This window comes from Diadema setosum, chromosome 19, assembly GCF_964275005.1.
Source record: "Diadema setosum chromosome 19, eeDiaSeto1, whole genome shotgun sequence".
Taxonomy (NCBI): Eukaryota; Metazoa; Echinodermata; class Echinoidea; order Diadematoida; family Diadematidae; genus Diadema; species Diadema setosum.
Window position 1 is genome coordinate 27,350,649 of NC_092703.1, and position 17,826 is coordinate 27,368,474.

Below are 17,826 nucleotides of genomic sequence, written 5' to 3' on the forward strand. Positions count from 1 at the left end.
CTTGTGATACATGTACAAAGAAACGAGACTTACATGATCAGCTTCTAACGGCCCAACTGGGGCAGATCACCAAATCGCAGGACAGTTGGAACGAGCCATAATTCAGTTTTGAAAGTCTACTGATGATTTTGTGTAACATTATAAATTGTGACAAATTAAGAAATATTTCTGTTACAAAAAGAGGTCAGAAGTCAATCCTTTTAGTAGGCGCTGAAGATCAACGAACCTCATCTACAAAATATAAACAAAGCGTCATGCTTATGGCCAAATTTAGCCATTGCATGAAAAGCCGGAAGCAAATTAATAAACTATTTGTTGCAGTCAAGCAAATTGCTCTTAATATATCATAAGTCTGACTGTCTCATTAAAGGTCCAAAGTTTATGGTACCTTGTTGGCAGAGGTTACAGAGTGGGGTTGCAGTACCAATGTCCCCTCTGTATCATACATAATTGTGTTGAATGCATATATGTGGGTGTATGTACATGTGTATGTATACATGTAATATGTGCATTTGTGTGTGTTAGTGTGTGTGAGTGTAGGTGTGTGATATGTGCATATATATTCTATCAGTGTGTGCATGTGTATGTGTAAGTGTGTGTGTGTGTGTGTGTGTGTGTACATGTGTGCCATTAAATGCTTGGAAGTACAATACACCTACTGTGCTGTTCCCTCTTTGGAAATCTTAGCTGTCCAGAGAGCTCTTTCAACTAACATTACTTTTTATAGCATCAATGCTGGCAGTGGTGACTACCCATCCCCTTTTTACAGGGGACTCTGAAATTTCATTCCAGTTCTAGCATTCATGGATATTTTTGTGATAATAACAGTATGTATTAAAGCACTAATAGTTCTTCAAATCGCTGTAATGTGTTGCATTACTCTGCTGTAGTCCAGTATAAGTGTACAAAATTCTGACCCATGTATAGAATTCTAATATTTGTACAGACTCATGGTAAATCTCTGTGGGAAAGTGGGCTGTGTACTATTCATTTTGATTGCATTGAAAACTAAATTAATTTAGTGTTTTTTATTTAAACCAATGATTGTGAAGGTATTTCTGTATTACTCCATTTGTACAGTCTACAAGTGAATGTCCATTCCATGACATGGTTACAGAATATTATTGCAGTAGAACCCCGTTATAACGAGTGTGGATATAGCAAGATACCTATTGTAATGAGGTAACTTGGCAGGTTCCATTCCTGTTAATATTCTATTTTCATCTCAGAAATAACAAGATACTCAATGTACACTGTAACAAGGAAATTTCAGTGGTCCCAACCTGCTCGTTATAATGAGGTTCCCCTCTCCTAAATTTTTCTAGGCAGTTTTCGATCATCAATTTTGTGTAAATCTATTTCCTTACAGTATCATGATATGTGTTCATTTGTAACCATTTTAATTTAGCATTTTATCTCTTCATATCTTGCACTCTCTCAACTTTTTGTTGAGGCAAAAATGAGCATGTATGACAGTGTTCCATTGTGATAATATTGTAGTCACAGTTTGAATTGCAGAAAGCTAACATGTGGTGACTGTATTTTGGAGAAAAAAAAATATTTGCTGAAAAGGATTGTGATGTTATTTTGCATGTTTTCCCTTATAAATTGGTATAGGGTATGAAATAGAAAATGGGCTATGAATAGGAGCTTGCATGTCAATAGTCAGAATGCAATACTGATACAATGGCTATGTGTGAGTTCAGAGAAATAATGACAATAGATGAAGCTTGTGTCAGATTTGGGGTTATGTATGTTTATGTAGGGGAGTTCACAGCAACTGACATCAGTGGTTTGATCTAAATGTATATCTGTATCCACTGAATTGTCTCCATTTCTAATTTTATAGTAGCTTAAGTAGGTATCCATTAGAATGCTGCCTTGCATAGGTATTATTAAACTTTGGATACTCTTCCCCCCCCCCCCAAAAAAAAAAAAAAGAAGAAGAAACAAAATGTTTGTGAAAATTATTTTTACAAATAGTAAACCATTTCCTCAACACAATTAGATTGTGATGTATACTATGTGTATAGATGATTTTAATTTCAGTTGGAACTTTTGTCAAAAATTTGAAGGATGTCCACAAATTGGTTTCATGATAAATCATGATTAGAACCTGCTCTCAATATGTTTACAACTGTATGAGCATAACTGACAAAGAAGAAGATACATTACTAGTCTAGATTTACATTTCTCTTGCTATTATCCATCGTTAGTCATGCTCCACTGTCGGTCAATCGCATGATGTAGTCTTGCTCTCCATGGGTAATTTGTATTCGTCTATGGGTGTCGGTTCGTGACAGATTGCCTCTAGTCGTGGTCACGTAAATAATCACAATAAGGCGGGAAATCGTATCATGTGGTGAATTTTCGTTGCCCTGTCTCCAGTCAGAGAAATTATATGTTGAAATGAATCTAAATTGTACATGTAGATATAAAGATACATTTCATATAGCTATTCGAACGGCTAAAACCAGCTGTCGTAATAAACATAACAATTTGCTGAAACCTTTCTCCGGGACTATGTCTGTATACAGAATGTTGGTATGGGAAAGATGTGTTTTCATGATGTACGGTGATGCTGATTTAAAGGAAACCAGAGCTCAGATATAAAGGTGGATATAAGTGAAGGCAGCAATGTATTAGTAGAACCCATCAGGAAAAGTTTGAGGAAAATTGAACAATCGTTTTAAGAGTCACGAATTTCTAGACTTTCAGTGTTGTCATCGCTTGATAGATAAGGAAAGTACTTCATGACGTCATCATGGATGACAATGTAAAAAAAAATCAACACATTTTCACTTTTCTAGCACAATGAAAGAGCACTTGACTTACCTTTTTCAGAAAGCAGGGGTAATGGTATTACCCCTAGCATATGTTTAGTCAGTAACAAGGAGATGGAATGCACATTGCTTTTCAATAAAAAAGATTTTTTAGTATAATTTTCCTTATGTATGATATTGTCCAAAATTACATCATGAAGTGAAGTTGTCTCCTTATCCAGCAATGACGACACTGAAATTTTGAAAATAAAAAAAAGTTTCACTGATGTTTTATATACTGATATTGCTTTCCACGGATGCTATTATATATATTTGGGTTTTGGTTTCCTTTAAGCAATGCAGCTGTGATTGAAATGCCGTGGGGCTGCATACTGATGTGTCTATACGTGAGAGATAGGTTAAGACCATGCATGTGTACAAAGAATGATTGTGATGAACGCAAACTTAGAAACAAGAATTCACGTTTTATTGTTTCTGTTATTGTTTATTATGCACTGACTGAAATAAATGGAATCAAAATGGAACGCTGCACAGCTCTCTGGAAACTCCAGTGAAATCGGAGAAAAGGATGAACAAAAAAAGTATATTTGAATATAAAATTCCTATATAATGTAATGATTATTTAGAAGTGTGAACAATTGGACTTACATGAAGCTGTATGATTGTCCTGTCAGAGCAACCTGTTCTTCGCATGCATCTTAAATTAGATCATATTATATTTTGACATTTTTGACCATCTTCACGTGGAATGGCAACAATGGTAGAAATATGGAGGAATTTAAATGAAGTATATATGTTAACCATGGCAACTCAAATTGGTCTTCATGGGTGTGTGTGTGGGGGGGGGGTATGTCCCTTATCTGGCCCATGGGTGTATGCTCGTATACATTGTATATAATGAATCATACTCTGTACAGAGCTACACAAATAGCATCAATAGTCTGCCTTTCGATCGTTTATGAATTATACTTCCACATCAAGTACGTACATGTACGTCGCAGTTGTTGTTCTTGGTCTTGTTTCCGTGAGGTTTATCTCATTGCACGAGATAGATGAAAGGAGTAAAAACATTATGAATTGAAGATCGCGGCCTAAAGATTAGCAAAAAAAAAAATGAAGCTGTCGGCTCAATGAAAATAATCATAAGTTTTCCCCGGCCATTTTCATTCTTTTGTCATTCAATTTCATATTAAAAGCATTCATTTTCGTCAAATTTGCTCAGGCATCGAAATACCGTCATTCAAAGTCGTTTTTCTTCATTCATTTTATTTTTTATTGACAAATTCGGTAACTGATTTTGCAATTACGCATTCTATATCATCGAATGCACATAATTTATATTTCCGGCAATGGTTTTTCAACTTCATCTCCACCTGTCGCCAGTTCTTCCCGAGTATTAAAATTCGCATATGGGCAAACAAGTTAAACCTGTCCATTAAAAAGTACATAACTAAACTTGTACTGCGTTTTAAATTGAATGCTAACGTCTACATGTGGGTCATGGTGCAAGTATAAGTATGTAAATTTAAATGAAGATCGCAAGTCAATTTCAGGTTACAAACACAACAATACCATGATCTATATATAATTAATAAAGATGTAAATTTGAGATAAAGAAAGCCATGTGTGATGGCATGACGAAATGAGGATTTTGTATACTCACAGTCGTGAAGTATACCTAACACGTTTAGCAAAAAAAAAAAAAAAAAAAAAAAAAAATCGAATGTTAAAATGAACCAATGCTGATCATGATGAAATTTAACATGAAAAATAAAAGCCACATTAATGATCAGCTTTACGTAATCACTCCTTTTATGCATGTATGCGTGCATTTATACGAAATTGAATGCTTGCTCAAAAACGGAATTGAAACTGTTTTTAGTGCTTATCGAGCCCATTGTACTCACAAACTTGGAATTCCATGGCCAAACACAAAATTGAATGCTTACATCAGAGTATGAACATGTGACCACTGATTTGGGTGCTTAATAAAGAAATTGAAGTCATTAAACATGAAATCGTTTGACGAAATTCACTTCACCGCTTCAAACATACGAATTTGAATGCACATAAAATAAAAGTGAAAGACAATTTAGCAAAATTGGCCGGGAAAACGTATAATTAAATTGGTGTTTTTAACGTGCAGCATTAAGATCATAATTCAACAACAACCAAAAAAGAGTCTACACATCACCATGCAGCGTAATAGAACATTCAATAGCAAAGTTGTCGACTTGAACATGAAAATGAATTGGTCATTAAGAGTTGATTATTTATATAGGGTTAATTGCCTCTGTAAGAAGCAGCTCTCATTATCCGTGATATGCATACCTGCACCACTACCTCATTTTTCAAAGAGACGTGAAGACCTATATCTAATTGATTTCCTTCCTTTAATGAGCTCTGATGTGAAACTCACCATTAATATCATTATTATAGCTCTATTTATTATTGCATGCTACGCTGCTGTTTTCCCAATATTACTATTGAAATAGTTAAAATCATTAAAATAATCATAATCAATGAAATGACGTCCTCATCAATATACAACGTATCAAGAATGGCATGCAGCTAACAGCAGTCGGAAAAAATACACCTGAAGAAGAATTTTATGATAATGGTCTTAAATCATTATACCCAGGGTACATCAAGATTCGTCTAATTCGCGCCCCTTGCAGGGGGGTGGGGGGCATTTCATGAAGCATTTTGTCCGACAACTTTGTCGGACAAATTTCCTGTCAGCCAATCAGATATAAGGATTTCGTAGCTTTTAACAGTTTGTCGGACTATACTATGAGTATTTGACAAAACGCTTCAGGAAATGCCCCCCCCCCCCCCCCCCCCGCCCGGACTGTAAACCAGAGGACCACCATGCCCTCTGGTTCACAAAAGTAAATAAACTTCCAAAGAGAGAGAAAAGTATTTCCTACACAACGATACAAAATGACCAAAAAAAAAAATGGATAAGAAATAAGGAAGATATGACAATTTAGAATTTCACATCTTTTTGAAAAACATTTCATGACCAGTCCTTACGAAAATTCGAATGAGCGAGTTGATGATTCCATACAATCACAATTTTTCTTTTATGTTATATATGCAATTCGGAAAAGTTTTTTTCTTCTTTTTAGCTATTAATTGCCGATGCATAATCATTCCCGTACCAAGATAAATCAGAGTAAGCATCCGTTCAGTGTTTATTTTGGGTGTGCATGGTTTTAAGGCAAGCTTTATATTTATACAGTTGAAATATGAGATTTTTGTCATTTCTGTATATAAAATAAATCAGAAATTGTGAGAGCATGACGTCGTCAACTTGCTGATTTGAATAATCATATAAAACGACTGGCCAATGACTGGCCAGTCAAATGAGAAGTCTTTTCCGAAAAAAATAGGAACTTCAAAATTTCAGATCTTCCTTATTTCTTATCCGATTTTTTTTTGTGTGTGTGTGTGTCATTTTTTGATCGTTCTGTAGAAAAATATTTTTCTCTCTCTTTTGAAGTTTATTCATTTTGGGGTGGATTTCCTCTTTAAGATCGAAATCGCCATGTGACCATACGCCATTGAACCTTGGTGTAGACATTCACTATAACGATACTATCATATAATGTCATTAGCTAAAAGGCGACATCGTTCGGTTCAAAGTAAAGAAAAATACATCAACGGGCTCCCCGAATGCCAAAGAGATTCTCCTCTCCGCGTTCAAGTTGAAATCAAGGAGAAGACTAAGATTATGGGCCAAAAATAACAGAAAATGACGCTGTCGAAACCGAATTCAAATGAGAAAGTTACAGGAAAAATGATTAAGCTGGCATCATCGTCTTTATTTAACATTCAAAGTTTCGATGCAGTTATAGACCTACAACATTTTATGCGTCACGCGTGAACAACGATAGGCCCTATAAAGAAAATAATAAGACTGGATTTAACATGAATAATTATGCAACTTTCTTGCCGCAATGAAAGAGCACTTTACTTAATGGTATAACAAGTCGAGGGAAAGCGTACGTTTCATAAGAAAAGGATTTTTTTTTTTTTGCATTCTTTCTCTCCTTCTTTCTTTTAATGTTTAATGGGGGTCGTAGTGTAGGCCTACTGCTGTAAAAACAGTCTTCTCGTCCAGCGATGAAGGCACCAAAACTTTAACAATCCATAACTTTTCAAACGGACTGTCTGATTTTCAACTTCGCTGATGTTTTTTCACTAATATTTTGTTATATTCATTTCGCTCAATAGGCCTATGTTTAGGATTCATTCCCCTTAGAAAACTTTTTACCTCTTCTACTTTGTATATGTGACCATGAACAATGTCATTTTTTTGAAGGACGTCATGCAAAATTTTTCTTCCTTTTACTAATTTTAATATCCGATTTCATCGAAACTTGAGATCTCCTACAAGACTTTGAACGTGCAAAGTGTATTCTCGCATAGACTGATCATGGACACTGCTGGATTCTATTACTAGTTTCATTGCTTCAACACTCTAATTTAAACTCCAGGCAATAACTGAACTACAGTCAGACTGCTTCAACCCCTCACCACGAGGAAAATCGTTGAAAAAGACCAACGGCATTGACCTCAAACGAATCATAATGCGAACAAAGTGCATGCCTACTTCGAATTTATTCCTCGACATGTGTAAATACACGTACGGTCCGGCTGTCCTGTTACTATACTAGTATACGAAGTAGAGGGACTACGCACAATGTAGCTAGGGCGAGAGTCGGACGTGCCGTGTGCACAATTTCAGTGCGTAGTCTTCGTTGTTTACAGGCAGCTCTATGCAAATTTTAGCCTTACGTCATTGTGGACCAATGATAAAGGGCAACTTATACTGAGGAAGTCGCCTTGACCAATCGTGAAGTCAAATTCATTCATGCTAATAAGCCATCCGGGCACGCAAGACACACCTCCTCTGAGTCGCCCGCGGATCACAACAATCACATCAAAGCGTGAAACCAACCTCATGTGCTCTTGTTTACCTCAAGAATTTATTTTGATTTCTGGACCGAGGAAAGCGAGCTCTGTTATCATATCATTCGAATTAGTATCGTCCATGTGACAATGCCGAAACCATGCCGTTTTCTCGGGACGAAAAGCAGCGTCGGGCGGACCAATTTCGTCAGCAAGTCGAAGAACAGCTGGACGAACATGACGGCGGAGGGGAGGGCGAGGTAAACAACAACGAGAACGAACAGCCATGTTGTGTGCCACTGGGCTGTAACGAAGGCGAATGCGTGCACATTGACGACCCAGACGACTGCCAAAAAGTCGTTTGCAACAACCCGGAATGTACTCAAGGGCAGTTTATGCACAAGACATGTTTCGAGGCATGGGAGGATGAAGTTCTCACTTATTTGCGATCATCCGGACGTGCTCGCAGCTGGTCAGAGAAACAGAGGCGACAGAATTTGTGGACAAAGAAAGGATACGACTTAGCATGGAAGGCATGCTCGTGCAAGTGTAGCAAGGGGCATTTGCGGAAAGACCTTGAGTGGATTCCGCCGAAGCTTCCCGAGGGTGCAGCTGGAGAAAATGCTCAGCAGCGCAGACATCGGCGCCGTAAGAAGTCAAACGAGAAACCTAGCATCGGTCGGGCTAACTCCATCAGCTCTGGAAATGGAAATGGGAATGGTAATGGTCACGGAAATGGTCATGGCAATGGTCATGGTAGGCTGCGCCATGCATCAGCTTCCTCAACAGCATCTACGGAAAGTAACCACACCCCGCCGCCTAGCCCTGGGACTTATCATCAATCCAGCAGCAAGAATCAGACACCTCGCTTTCCAACGCCGTCTATCGTGGCTTCGTCGTCCACTTCTTCAGCGGTAGTCATGAGTGCTAGCTCAAGCAGCACATGTGCCGTGGCGTCAGTGACATCCACCACAGCGGTTGTTTCCAGCACACCGTCATCTCTGTCGAGCAACGTCATCGCCCCATCCCACACTCAGAGCCAGAGCCATGACAGCTGGAAGCGACAGCCAGGTGGCAGTGGCGGGAAGAATCAGAATCAACCCCATCACTATGTACCACCGATGCCACAGCAGTACCCTTCATTATCGTCGCACCACGACTGCCATGGCCACGGCCCACCCATGAATGTGCCCCACCACCAGGGCAGGCAGCCACCGGGTACCCTGCCGAACCGCCCATCCCAGTATCACCATGGCACTCCTCCAGACTTCCGGGTCCAGAACGATAATAAGGCCCCCAGCACACAGGGCTTCAACGCAAATTTCTTCAGTCACTCTTACTGGAATCCCAACGATTCCATGTCCCAGGTGAATAATGCTGGTGCTAGCAGCGGAGGGAACCGTGGATTTCTCCCGAGAATGGATCTGTCTGCTTTCTACCAGGTCCTCCCAGCCCACAAGCTCAACTCCTACCATATAAAGATGGAAGAAGACAGCCAGCCAGAGTCGGAGGAGATACGCTCATTTATATTTGCAACGCTGAATGCGCACAACACCCGCGTAATTCCATGCTCAGTCTGTACCAGGAAGTTGCCAGTCTTTGATCGCTATCCACTCATCGATGGTACCTTCTACCTCACACCCCGGCAGGGAGATGGAGGCAAGGGGTTGCAAGTGGGTCCACCAGGATCCCAGTACCTCAACGCCGTTTGCATGCAGTGCTTAGAGGGTGTGCAACGCATCGTTTGTCGTATATGCAAGTCTCGCTGGGATGGGAGCCACCACCAGCTGGGCACGCTGTACTCCTACGACATCTTTGCCGCTTCACCTTGCTGCCCCGGGCGAGCTGGCTGCAAGCGGTGTGGCAAGCCAGTCATCGATCCCACTCGGGGTACGCACTTCTTCAGCGAGTACTCCAGGAGTATACAATGCCCCCACTGCGGAGTTCCTGACTTCCATTTTGTGAAACCACTGAGCAGCTACGAGGTGCACTCCAACTCCATACAGCATATTAATGTATGTTGAGGTGGCATCAAGACCGATCTGAACTCTCTCGAGCCTGATGCGGTTATTTACTTCTTGACTTTTTGTTTCAATTTCGGATTATAAGGTGTACATGTATACTGTATCCATCAGATGCATTTTGGATGCAACAGACTTTATCCAGAATGAAGAACAAATGTTCTTGCGTGTGTATTGAATATCATATTTGTTTACAATGTCTGCCATTTTATTGACGGTCAAAATATGCCTTTGGGCACTGCTCAGCCACTAAGAAATTTCTTGTGGACAGATTATTTTGTTACACTGGCATTGACCTTGGCTCTATGGCATTAGACTTGGCAATTGATTGTTACACTGTACTTGTATCATAGATTGATGCGTTAGAATTTGGGGGCTACTGTTGCTTACTCGTACTTGCTGAGGATTGCAAAAAAAAAAAAAAAAGTGCTTGAGAAGCTCTGGTAATGTCCAGTGTTACGACCTGATTTTTATCTTAATTTGCATAGTCGGTATTGTAGATAAGTAGAAGGAAGAATTTATATGAAATTATGCCTCATTGTGAGAACTTGTCGAGTGGAAAGAAAACAAAAAAGAGGTAATAATATCAGTTTGTATTGTACATATTTTGCCCAACTTTGGACTTCAAACATGAGCTGTACTTGCAGTTAATTTGTTAAAACTGAGGGTAACATCATCTTACTCGTAGGAAGTGCTAGAAAGTTTAACACTGTCCTTTGGATGCAATTTTCCTTATTAGGTGAAAAAAAAGAATGGTCAGGTTTTATTGCATTTAATCAGAAGTTCTTTCGATGTGTATCTCATTTTCCCCCTCTTAGCTGGAAAAAAAAAAAAAAAGAATATGCAGAATATTATGTTTTAAGGCAAACTATGAGGGTGGTGTGCTGCTGAAAATTGAAAAGAGAGTCCCAAGATATAAATATTTAGAGACAGAGAAAACTGGGGACAGGATGTGAGGAGTTCACAGTGTGATTTCTTTCAATAAATTTAGTATTCGGCTCAATGCACAATGACATTTTGTTGTTCAGATATAATTCTCAGATATTTATTTCATTTTTTTTTTTTTCTACTGAGCCCTCTGCGATGGCAAAATGTGCATATTTAATTGAGAGGGTGGATGGATGTTACACTTTGGAATTTTCATATTTTATAAGACAATAGAGTTGACGAAAAGTAAACCCTTACAGTTGTAGATTGGGTTATCGGAATGATCATCAAATGTTTGTTTGTTTTTTTTTTAAATTTCTTGAGAAGGCCAAGGCTATGTAGTGGCAGACAACACAAATATTTAATGCATGCAAGACTTCATGAACAATCTTGAGTAGACTTTTTAGACCAAATTACCAACCCCCAATTCATGCAGATGTTTTTTTTTTTTTTTTTAATAGTGCTATCAAATTGCCATTAATGGCTTCTTAACTAGACAGTGATTGTTAATTGAAATTTGTCAGAACTATCAGTGGTTACAAGATGTGTAATACATTGCATGGGACATATCAAACTTGATACTGAAAAAAAAAATATTTGCTGTGTTCTCCTTGTACTACCTTGTCAAAATTTGTCGTATGTATGTTTGTGGCATTGCTGTTGGCATTTGTGCCATTTGATAGAAATTGTATCAGACGAGGTGTTTGCTGTCACAACTGTACAAGAAGTGGGCGTGAGAATCATTCATTACTGGTGTATGATCATAATTACAATTGCATGTGTATCTTCCATGTTGCTGTGCATGCATGGGTGCTACACTCTGGCATGTGACACCTTGTTGGATGCAGACCATGTGCTTTACTGCACTCGAGCTATCTGGGCAGTATGTTTAGATACACTGCTGTATGCACTTGTAATCATTCCTTGCCGCAGATTAGTTTGTGCATGTTGTGTAGTTAGCAGAGTAATTGAACAATATTGCACTGCACTGTATGTGAGCCAAATTGTGTACGATATCATACACTGCATGTAATCTGTATACAGATAGCACTACAACAACTTAGTTCAGATATTTGATGGTATAGGATTTTAGTCTGTAACAGTTACAGATGATGCAGAAGTTTGCGTTTTGTTTTCTTTTGTTTTGTTTTTAACTTAACCCTTCTCACCATACTCGGTTCCGCATATCTTACAAAGACAGGAACTGCTATTGACATCCATTCAGTATTCATCTCCATTTTTTAATCATTCAATAATTGAAGGATTCAGGCTTGTATGGAATTGAGGGTATTCACTGACCACCACCTCTCCCCCTTTATTTTTTTTTTCTTTTTGTAGTATAGTAATTATAATTATTATTATTTGTATCTTTGCCAATTGCTTCACCAGAACTAATGAGAGAGCGTGACCAGGGAGCATAAAGAACATTGTCACTCGATGGATAGATGTGAAAATAGATGTATTTTACATGTAAATGTACATGTAGGCCCTACTGGAAAGAAGTTATTGAGGGTCTGGAACAATTTCAAGCAAATCTGACAAAAATAAAACAAAACAAAACAAAACAAAATGCATTTCTTTTGAATCATGGTCATTGAACTCAACAGTTAACACTTCAATTTTAAGGAGTGGGGTGGGGACCTCCCAGAAAGGGAACAAGAGATGTCAAAGGAATTTTTGATGCCATTGCTTCTGAATACAAAAAAAAAAGAGGGAAAAAAAAGTTAATTCCTTTTGGTAAATGACCAGTAGCAAATAAGTAGAACTAGATTGGCACTTGTGGATTGCAGCCAGCCATATGACAGACAGAGAAAGACACACAGCAGAGAATTATTTGTGATGGTCCTTCCATTGCCATTATTAATAGCATTTTGTATTTCCTCCTTTTTTTTGGGGGGGGGGGGTCAGCCTTTCACCAGCTGATTAGGCCTTGACCCATGGAAATCTGAGAGGGAACAATTGTTAATACTGGTACTCAGACACAGCATGGGCAGTGTTTTGTTTTTTGTTTTTCTTTCTTGAGTACCTTTTTTTTTTTATTAGGTGAGTCAACTTGAGCAGTCTATCAGCCAGACAGTATAAGAACACTTGATGTGAAAGAGTTCTGACTCAGAGGAGATATTACACAGTTCGATGGAATACTGTAAAAGTGGATATTTTCGCAAGACCAATTTTTCGCGCTGTGCTGGGTATTAAAGAAGAGTTTCGCGTGTTTTTAATTCCGCGGAATCAAGGCGTCAGTTACTGGAAGGTATGGCAAGCAAAAATATTCGCATGCTTGTATTTTTACGCTAGTTTCTGGTTGCGCGAAATGCGCGAAAATTTAAACACCACGAAAATTTCCACTTTTACAGTAGATTGGATTTGTGAGATATTGCCATGTGATTTTGCAAAAGTGGATTTACAAAGTTTGCATGTTTAGATTTAATGGACATGAAGTATTTTTGACAATCCTTTTTGTTTCTTTTTTTCTTAAAGGGATCGTATAGTTTTGGTTGAGACCTAATTTCAGGTTTCTAACATTTTTTGGTGAGATAATGAGAAACCTCTATTGAAATATGAAAGGGCATGTAATTCCATGAGGAATTCAACATTTATTTGATGAAAATTAGTTTTGAAATGGCCGAGACGAGTATCCAAAACAGAGCAATTCTACTAAGTGTGGGACCCACACTTTATTACAATTGCTTTGTTTGACTTTGTTTTTGGATGTTTCAGTCATTCCAAGCCCGATTTCCATCAAATAAACTTTGAATTCCTCTTAGAATGGTATGCTCTGTACTATTTCATAGGTGTTTTCTTGGTATATTATCTCGCAAAAAGTTAAAAGCCCAATTCTCATCTCCACCAATACTGTACCATCCCTTTAACATCATCTGCAATTTTATAGATGGGTACTTTTATTAATGTTTTTAAGAGCTATTATTATTCCATGACTATTGGATGAATAAAAAACACAATACTGTACGAGCTGAAATTTTCGCGTACAGATATTTTCGCATATTGCTAGTTGAAGGACATTTTCGCGTGTTGTTAATTTCGCAGTTGCGAGGGTCTAACTGAACTTAGTTATTCGCGCGTTGTTATTTTCGCGGTTCAAAGGCAATTCGCGAAATTCGCGAAAATAAAACCACCGCGAAAATTTCAGCTCGTACAGTATACAGTGTATCATTCTGTTATAGAGCATCAAGAGAATAGGTGGAACACAGAATTGTTTGACTTTAGGGTTTTGGACATCAAGGGGAATGTTACAAATGTAGGAAACACTCAAGGAAATGCTGGTGAGAAATAGAAGTTAATTGGAATGAAACGAAGCAGATTGCCTGTACCATTTGTGGAATGTAATTAAAAGTGTAGACATTGATTAATTTGAGAGAATCTACTAGCATTAGTTTGCTTTGTTTTGACCCTCATTTCCTGCCTGTTTGAGCTTGCATATTACCAACTGCATTCATTTTGACAGTTTCTTTCTTTATTAGTACCTTACTTTTTTGACAAAATAGAAGTGCATTTTGTATGTTTGTACATGTACATAATACAGTATCACACACCTGGGGTTCTTGAGCAGGTGTTGGTGTAAATTTCAGTGAAGAGGATGTTGGTATACCAAGTCGTCTTTGAACAGTGAAACTTTTTGTTAAAACCAAAGGAAGGGTAATTTAGAAGAGGTACTGTAACTTTGTATGTGGTTACACACAGAGTCATTGGATGCATGCAGGAGCCTCATTCACAGGATTGAATGTTCACTGGAAGTTGTTAAATCATTTTTTTTTTCAAGAGAGTGAAAAGTGAACCTCTTTAACAGGAGAGGTTATACTGTTTGAAGGTTTATGATGAATTGAAACAGTAGCAACAAATGTAAGAGAATTCTGAGAAATGTTTACTTGTTTGTGATTGGTATATTCTGCTACAGGGTCGCTTCTTGCATAGTTTGAGTCTTGAAGAAGGAGATTTTTCATGTGATCAAATCACAGAAATTGATGTATGCACCCTCAAAACCTGTATGTAGTTTTGGTGCCTAAAGTTGTTGATTTTGGCATAGCCCATTCTTTCTTAATGAAGTGCATTAGCAAAGTTTATGAAGAAAAATAAAAAAGGAAGAAGAAGGAGAAGGAGATGAAGATGAAAACATTGTTGATACACATAGTCAGTTGAAAGCACCAAGAAAAAGAATTAGATTTGTTGGGACCTGAAGATGACATTTTCCTCACAAACAAAAATTATTATGTTAGTAATTTGAGGTGTTTGAATATACCGTGCCCAGGCCTTTTTTTTTTTTTCCAGATATGACATATGACAAAAGAAACCAGAGTGTGCAGTCATTTTTGTGGTCTCCCCTTTTTCCCCAATCAATGAATACTCTCCAAACCCTGTAGCTGTGCATTGAAATCACATGTGTGCATGTGATCACATGCAATTTGAAATCTTATGCCATGTGCATTGGCTGTGTCTTTGAACACGATTATGAATGGCAAGGCACGTGGTTGTACTGTATGTACACTTGTACATTGTACAGGTACATCTGTAAGATTTTGTAAAATTGAAAATGACAATGTGATGTAAAGATTTGAATGTACAAATGAATAGGCTTTCATCAGTATTGGTTGGACTTCTGTATTGCTCACCAGCAATGTGTCTGTTTGCTTGATGTATAGGGTATTCTACATGGCATCCGTGCTTCGAAAATGAAAGCTTGACACCCTCTCCTCTCTTGGTACTCGAGGGAGCCTTCCCATGTGTGGTGGGATATACACGTGACATAGCATTGTTAGATTCAGCATCACTCTTCTTTCTAATTCTAACCAAGGAAGGTTTTGAATGATTATGTAATGTACAAATGTTTTATCAATTGGCCATGATGCATTGTGCAGGCCTTGGTGTTTGATTTTAAAGGCAGATACGAGAGACCCAGATGTTGTTAAAATTTGAGGAATAATAGAAATTTGTTCCTTTCATGTTTTTGTTGATCATTAAAGGAATATTTCTTGTCAGCATTATTCAGTTTTTCACCTCTGGAATGTCTATTTTTCTTTTATATTATTATTTGTATGTGCGTGTTCATTTTATGGACATGTATCACATTCTGTGTTTTAAGTGCAGTTCCTAAGTGTTTTGGATTAGCAAGGTATGGTGTACAAGTGTACATTAGTTGTATGCCCTGATGGAAACAGTAAAGGTAATGTTCTTGTTATATCTTGTGTTGTAGCCTTGAATGAAGATGTCCACTATTAAGTATTATGGTGAACTGCAGTACAGGTATGGGAAACAAGAAATGTTCCAAGGAATGTAGGTGGACCAGTATAAAGTGCGGATGTACACGTACGTACTTGGATGTGTGTGTATATTGCACGAGTATACTGTACATGCATGGGAACAAATTTTTTAATTGTTTCAGCTGATACACTTGTATGTAGAAGTTCTGATACATGTACGAGTTTTCAAGAATCCACTGCAAGACTTACAAAGTTTGAGCTTGATTTTGATACATGGTATAATGTGTCATGTACAATACAATGCGTGAAAATACAGTGGACTACTGTATGCACTCCACTATGGACAAGGTGATGCTATTCTCTCTTGTGGAGTTTTTTGTTGTGTCGCCTTGTCATACAATCATCAGTGTACTATATATCATGTTCAGTTTGACATGAATAGTTGAAACATCTGTTTTCGTTGCTTAGTTTTGTTTTGTTTTGTGTTTTCTCAAAGTGTCCTGGACTTTGACAGTCATTGTAGACTTTCTGTTTTGTTTGACATCGTACATATCAAATACTTTGAGAGAAAAAAAGGAAATAAAAAAGAGGATTTATATGGTCAATTAGTCTCTGCCATGTGTGTGATGTATAAAGTCTGAGTAAATACACAAATCTGCATTGTATATGTGCAAATTGTGAACAGAAGTATTGAAAGGCTGCTATCTTACCAAGGTACTGTATACCTCGGTCCAGTGGAATGAGAAAATGAGATGATCAACTGTTGATAGACTGATAGTAATTTGGACCTTTAATTCTAAGATTACTGTGTGGAGTTTGATGTTAGAATAGCTGTGATAATGGTAATGATAGAAAGAAGCTATCATTATTCCAGTCGGTGTGTAGTGAAAAGAGTGTACACTATAGGCCTATCATACTGGTACTGTATTACAATTTTCAAGGAACTGGTTGGAATATTGCAGTGACACCTGAAATATGAATTGTTGATTAACCTCCTGACCCACCCCTTGGTTGAATCTTTGATTTTTTCCAGTCTTTTTTTTAATGACAGTTGCTTTCAGAAGGTGAGGAAATGAAATACGAAATATTATTTGTGGCACTAATTGTAATAAAACAAAGCTGACTGGAAAGTGTGTGTGTGTGTGTGTGTGTGCCGAATACCTTTGACAGAGATTTCAGGCCCTTGAAAAAATCTTCAGTATTCAAAAGCAAGTAGTGCAAAATCAAAGGGATTTGTGAAAGGGGCAATTAAAGTACAGGAAAGATAAGAAATGTGCCATGTTTCTCTTGTTAAGAATTAAACAGTGATGACTGTCAAATTAAAGGGATAAGTTTACAAGTGGGCAATTCCGCAGTTAGGTGGACATGACATGGATAAAAGAAATGTGCCTCTTTATCTTACCCTTTAATCTAGGTATCAACTAATGCCATGGATGTTCACCAATCACTAGGGTCTTTCAAATTCAGTAGATTTTATTTTTCGTATTCATTGATTTTGTGAGATCTAAAACCATCATTTAAAATGTACATGTGGGACTGGGGACGCTGAAATTCACTTAAATGCAAATTACAGTGGGTTCCTTTGAAATTTTTTCCTCAAAGTTTTGCTAAAGGGTAAAAGATGAATGCATTTAAATACTCCAGAAGTCATGTGACATTTTGTCAATTACAAAAGGGTGAAATGACCTGCGGAATTACTCCGGACAAATGTAACGTTACTAACCGTAACGTTACTAACCATGCTTTTGGGGGTCTAGCTAAAAAATTATTGGTCGGACTGCTAAAAAAATTTGCATGAACATTTGTCATGATGCAATAATTGAAATTAATGCAACACTTTGTTTGAAGTAACTTGAATTTTTGCACACTTTTTGTTACAAGACATTGATTTTTTTGTCATGTCCTTTTTTCGTAACGTTACTAACCAGCCCTTTAAGTTGCTATAGCAATTCTAATATTTCTTGG

The 17,826-nt window shown here is 37.7% G+C and overlaps 2 protein-coding genes across 2 annotated transcripts in view; one reads left to right on the forward strand and one right to left on the reverse strand.

The window, feature by feature from the left end:
- The window catches only part of LOC140242591 (small ribosomal subunit protein eS4-like), a 120,799-nt gene that overhangs the window by 52,113 nt on the left and 50,860 nt on the right, over nt 1-17,826 (reverse strand). The gene's annotated exons all lie outside the window — the stretch shown is intronic.
- Nucleotides 7,732-10,277, forward strand: LOC140242573 (headcase protein homolog). The gene has a single exon (XM_072322317.1). The coding sequence runs from the start codon at nt 7,862-7,864 to the stop codon at nt 9,722-9,724; it is 1,863 nt and encodes a 620-aa protein (XP_072178418.1). The 5' UTR covers nt 7,732-7,861; the 3' UTR covers nt 9,725-10,277.

Bases quoted from the DNA above. Each gene is read 5' to 3' on its own strand.
- LOC140242573 (XM_072322317.1), top strand. From the start codon at position 7,862: ATGCCGTTTTCTCGGGACGAAAAGCAGCGTCGGGCGGACCAATTTCGT.